This window comes from Papaver somniferum, chromosome 11 (assembly GCF_003573695.1).
Source record: "Papaver somniferum cultivar HN1 chromosome 11, ASM357369v1, whole genome shotgun sequence".
NCBI lineage: Eukaryota > Viridiplantae > Streptophyta > Magnoliopsida > Ranunculales > Papaveraceae > Papaver > Papaver somniferum.
The window spans coordinates 96,814,600-96,820,129 of record NC_039368.1 but is presented as its reverse complement, the minus strand read 5'-3'; the positions used below and the strand labels follow the sequence as shown (position 1 = coordinate 96,820,129).

Here is a 5,530-nt window from a genome sequence, read left to right as displayed (position 1 = left end):
ATGCCGACTCACCGTCCACCATCCAAACACAAACGAGGAAGATTGGAAGCGTTTTACAACCTTATACCTAGAGAACAAAAACTTTTGTCAGATAAGATTGCTGAGAACATTGAGCCCGATGAAGTAGTTGTCGAGAGAGTTGAACCCGAAGATTTGCTCATCCCAAGAACTCAATTACAGGAAATCAGACCTGAATCTCAAGGAATAGAAGTTATTCCATTAGAACGTGATCCGGGACTACGTATTCCAATAATGCAGCATGATGTTAACAAGTGTGATGAAGTTCGAAGAGCATATTTGAAGTTAGGACCTTATCAACCTAAATTAGCTTATCCACTCTCTAAATTCGGAAAGAAAAATCGTAGGTTCGATTATACTTGGTTCGCGAGATATCCTTGGTTGGAGTACTCACCTTCTAAAGATAGTGCATATTTTTTTCATTGTTTCCTCTTCGAAACAGATCCACCAAAGCAACCAGCATTCACTAGTGAAGGTTTCAGAAGATGGTGCTCTGTCAATAGTGGATCATATTGTCTATTCCTAACTCACTCGGGAAACATTGATTCTGGACACTCCACTGCCAAAGGGAATTCAAATGATTTAAACAATCCAGCTCAAAGAATCCGTCTCTTAATGGAAAGAAAAGAAAAAGAAGATGTGAAGAGAAATAGGTTGCGTCTCAAGGCAACAATTGAATGTTTAATGTGGCTTGCTTTCCAACAATGTGCATTCATAGGTCATGATGAGTCAAAAAGTTTAAGGAATCGCGGGAATTTTATTGAGTTGTTAAAGTTTTCAGCAACACTTAATGAAAATGTGAAGTCAGTTGTTTTGGAGAACGCTCCTGGAAATGCCAAATATACCTCACCGAGTGTTCAAAAAGAGATTTTGAGCATTATATCTAATAGAGTTAGAAGTAATATTCGCAAGGAAATTGGAAATGCTAAATATTGTATACTTGTTGATGAATCCAGAGACGCTTCCAAGAAAGAGCAAATGGTGATTGTTTTAAGGTATGTAGATACGTATGGTTGTGTTCAAGAAAGGTTTTTTTGACATTCAACGTGTTGATGATACATGTGCATTAACTTTGAAAAAAGGAACAACAAAAATCCTTAACTATTATGGTCTTGAAATTGAAAATATGCGAGGGGAAGGGACATGATGGTGCTAGTAATATGCGAGGTCAGTGGAACGGGTTACAAGCTTTGTTTCTCAAAGAATGCAAATATGCTTATTATGTTCATTGCTTTGCACATCGCCTTCAGTTAGCTGTTGTAAAGACAGCTGAAACGATGGGTCCTATTTGGAAATTCTATTCAATGTTAACATCAACAGTTAATCTCGTTACAGCTTCTTCTCATCGTTTTGGTGACTTTCAATCTGCCCAGGAAGAAGAAATTGAAAAAGGGTTAGCTAATGGTGAACTTGAGACAGGAAAAGGGGCAAACCAAATAGGTACTTTGCGTGGTGCTACAGATACTCGTTGGATTTCTCATTATGGTTCTGGATGCAGTCTGATTGATAAGTTTGAAGCAACTTGTACAACAATAGATCATATTAGCGCAAGTGATCCGAACGTGACTGCTAAAGTTGGTGAAGCTCAAAGTATTTCTGAAGAAATGAGATCATTCAGGCTTGTCTTTGTCTTGCATTTGATGTATAAAATTATGGGAATTACTGAAATATTATGCCAATTCCTACAAAAGAAAACATTAAACATTGTTAATGCTATGTCTTCAGTCTCAACCACAAAAGCTCTACTTCGAGAATTGAGAGAAGACGGTTGGGAAGATTTTATTACAACTGTGGTTAAATTTTGTGGTAGATATGATGTTCATATACCTAATATGGAGGCTCGCTATATGGAGGGTACGGGTCGTTCTTGTCAGCAGCGTGATAATATCACAGTAGACCATCATTATCGTGTTGATATATTTAAAGCTACAATTGATTGTCAGTTGTTAGAGGTTGATCGTAGGTTTCCACAAGACACAATAGAATTACTAATTCTTAGCTCATGTTTGGATCCTAGAGATTCTTTTAAGTCATTCAATGTGGATAGTCTTTGTGATCTTGCTAAGAAATTCTACCCTCTGGATTTCAGTCCGCAACAGGTATATATTTTGAGAAATGAGTTACAACATTATGGCCATGATGTAGTTAGAGATTTGAATTTTGAGAACTTATCAAGTGTTTCTGAGTTGTGTTGGAAGATAGTAGCTACCAAGAAGGCAGAAGCTTACCCAATGATTGATAGGTTGATTCGTATTGTATTGACTCTTCCAGTTTCTACGGCAACTGCAGAAAGATATTTTTCAACAATGAAATTGGTTAAAACAGCTGCTCGCAACAAGATGGAAGAAGATTTTCTTAGGGATTGCATGATGATCTACATCGAACGAGAAATTTAAGGAGCTATTGATATTGATTCAATCATAGATGAATTTGACGACATGTACGATCGCAGGGTACCACTTAGATACTAGGCTTTGGCTGGCGATAGTCATTTTTTGGCATAACACTTTTATGTGTATATTTTGGGTAATATGGGTTTCTGACAGTATTTGGTAAAACACTTTTACGTGTATATTTTGGAAAACTTAATATATATATATGAAACCATTTTTTTGGATTCATGGTGTTCAATGAGATCTTGGTATTTGTATGTGGTATGTCGTTAGCTTTTCTTCTATTTCTTATTACTATTTAGGGTATATTGGTTACCAGTACTACAGAATTGATTGTAATACTCTTGGAAAAGAACCATGATAGGTAATAAGCATTGTCTTTCTCACTTAATTTTTAGGTCTTGCAGATTGTTTGAACGTCACTGTTGGTTGTTTTTGTTTACAGGTATGGGATATGCTATCAAGCCTATAACAATTTTTCAACATTTGAATGGTCTGGATTGCTTATTGGAAGTTCATAAACTCTTTAATTGTCATTGAATAGGTAATCTTATTTTAATCTTTGCATCGCAATTTATTTTTTTATGAGTGTACATAAATTTTCCCAGGCCACCCCCAGTCTTCAATCCTAGTTCCGCCCCTGGATGAGATTGTCTTGCTTTAGATTGGCAATAGACTGCTTTAATACATACATCTTGGATGCATTGTGATGAGAGAAACGGGACTTGATTTCCAGCCACTGTTCTCTTGAAGATGGGAAGTTCATTGAGCTTCCTCTGATTTCAGGATCAACAGAGTTGGAGATCCAACTCCTAACGAGATCATCGCAACGCGTTCAGGGTGGAAGGTCGACCGAACAGGTTGGCTTCTTCACTGTGCCATCAATATAGCCGGTTTTTCCTTTTGCACTGAGTGCTTTCATCATTCCCCTACCCCAGGTGCAGTAATTATCGCTGGTTAGAAGAGGGGTAAATATCACAGATGTGGGATTATCCCCTGGATGGACGTGATAAGGACTGCTGTGAGATAATGTAGTATCCTTATCGGAGTTGTTGATGTTGTGAGGTTCCATTATAGGATCTGACTGATCACCATCAATGGCCATGAAGATTGAGTTGCAGGGAATTTTTTTTTAACCTAGCTCTGGTATACCATAAATGAATATGAATTTTATGTTTCTCACACAACTGTTGAGATTGATTTCATTAATCAGTATTTATATGGTTTACAAGATGCAAAGCTAAAAGTGCGTAACAACAAGAGCTAAAGAATAGGTATAGCTGAGAATACGTAAGACTAAACCTAATGTCATGTGGAATAGGACTTTACAACAGAGAGTTAGAGACTAGTTCTAAGTTACAACAACGTGTACATATGGTCGGTACGCCTGTACACGTAAAATTATGTGCACAGTTTGGGAGATTTAATAAAGAGCTCATTCTCAGTTCGGTACCTTGAAGTCGAAACAGTTCCTTCCAAAACTTAATAGTGAACACAATGTCTCGATATGACACAATCGATCGTGGAAATCCATGCAGCTTCACAACAGACTTTACAAAAACCCTTGCCACTGACGCTGCTGTGTACGGATGTTTTAACGCCATGAAATGTACATATTTGGTTAGGCGATCCGCAACAACAAAGATAACGGTCTTACCATGTGAGTTTGGTAGTCCATCAATAAAATTCATGGATATTTCTACCAAATAGTCTCAGGGATAGGTAACGGTTGCATTAATCCAGACGGCGACAACATCTCGTATTTATTCTTTTGACGCAGTGTGATATATAATCTGTAACATCTTGTCTCATTCCCTTCCAGAAAATAATTTTGAGAATATCTTTACGGTTTTCAAGTACCTGGAATGCCCAGCCGCAGGCGACGAATGAAATTCCTGCAGTATCAACTCTTTCCAATGAGATTTAGGGTTTAAAACCCACTGTTGGTGGTATTTAAGTAACCCATCTTCCACTGAGTAGTTCTTGGCACTGAAATTTGACTGATGTAGCTTTGTCATTTGTTCCTGCACCCATGGATCAGCTCTCGATTCTTTCTTCTGTTCATTCATCCAAGTGCAACTAGCATACGTAATGGCATAACTCTCTAGACTATCATGCAGCCGTGACAAAACATCAGCCGCACTATTTTGTTCTCCCCTTCTATACTTAATTTCATAATCGTAGACCAACAATTTTGCCGACCACTTTTGTTGTAATGGAGTAGTCGCTTTAGCTTCTAAAAAATATTTTAGACTTTGTTGATCCGTATAAATAGTAAAATTCCTACCAAGTAAATACGGTCTCCATTTAGTTACGACATGTACCACTGCGAGCAGTTTCTTTTCATACGTTGATAAGCCAAGATGTCAGGGTGCAAGGACTTTGCTTGTGTACGCAATTGGTTTTTGATTTTGCATTAATACTGCCCCAATTCCATGTCCACTGGCATCTGTCTCGATAACAAAATTCTGATCCAAATTAGGAAGTGCTAACACTGGTGTCGTCATAGCTTTCTTTAAGGCCTCGAATGCATGGACAACTTACGCTGAAATTGTTTTTCTTTAACATCTGTGTAAGGGGATATGATATACTTCCATAATTATTAACAAATTTTCGGTAATACCCAGTCAGCCCCAAAAATCCACGAAGACCCTTTAATGTTTTTGGCGTCGGCCAATTAAACATACTCTCAATCTTGGAAGGATCTGCCGCAATCCCTTTAGATGTGATGATATGCCCCCGATATTCAGTGTTCTCCTTTCCGAATGAACATTTACCAAGTTTCACTACAAGTTGATTCTTTAACAAAATCTGGAATGCAGTTTCTGGATGCTTCAAATGCTCCTCCAACGTTCGACTGTAAATCATAATATCATCGAAAAACACCAAAATAAACTTTCGTAAATGGGGTCGAAAGATCTCATTCATTAGGTATTGAAATGTTGACGGTGCATTAGTTTAGCCGAACGGCATTACCAAAAATTCATGATGCCCGTCGTGAGTGCGAAAGGCAGTTTTGAATATGTCTTCGTCATACATACGAATTTGGTGATACCCGGAACGCAGGTCTAATTTTTAAATATATCTACACCCACGCAATTCATCAAGCAGCTCATCAA

At 37.8% G+C, this 5,530-nt stretch overlaps 2 protein-coding genes across 2 annotated transcripts; both read left to right on the top strand.

Moving 5' to 3' along the window:
- Positions 1–1,056, top strand: LOC113324803. Its single transcript, XM_026573094.1, has one exon. It carries the CDS (start codon positions 1–3, stop codon positions 1,054–1,056), a length of 1,056 nt encoding a protein of 351 aa, XP_026428879.1.
- A 68-nt stretch (positions 1,057–1,124) lies between these two features.
- On the top strand, positions 1,125–2,414 carry LOC113324802. Its single transcript, XM_026573093.1, has one exon. It carries the CDS (start codon positions 1,125–1,127, stop codon positions 2,412–2,414), a length of 1,290 nt encoding a protein of 429 aa, XP_026428878.1.
- Positions 2,415–5,530: the final 3,116 nt, after the last annotated feature.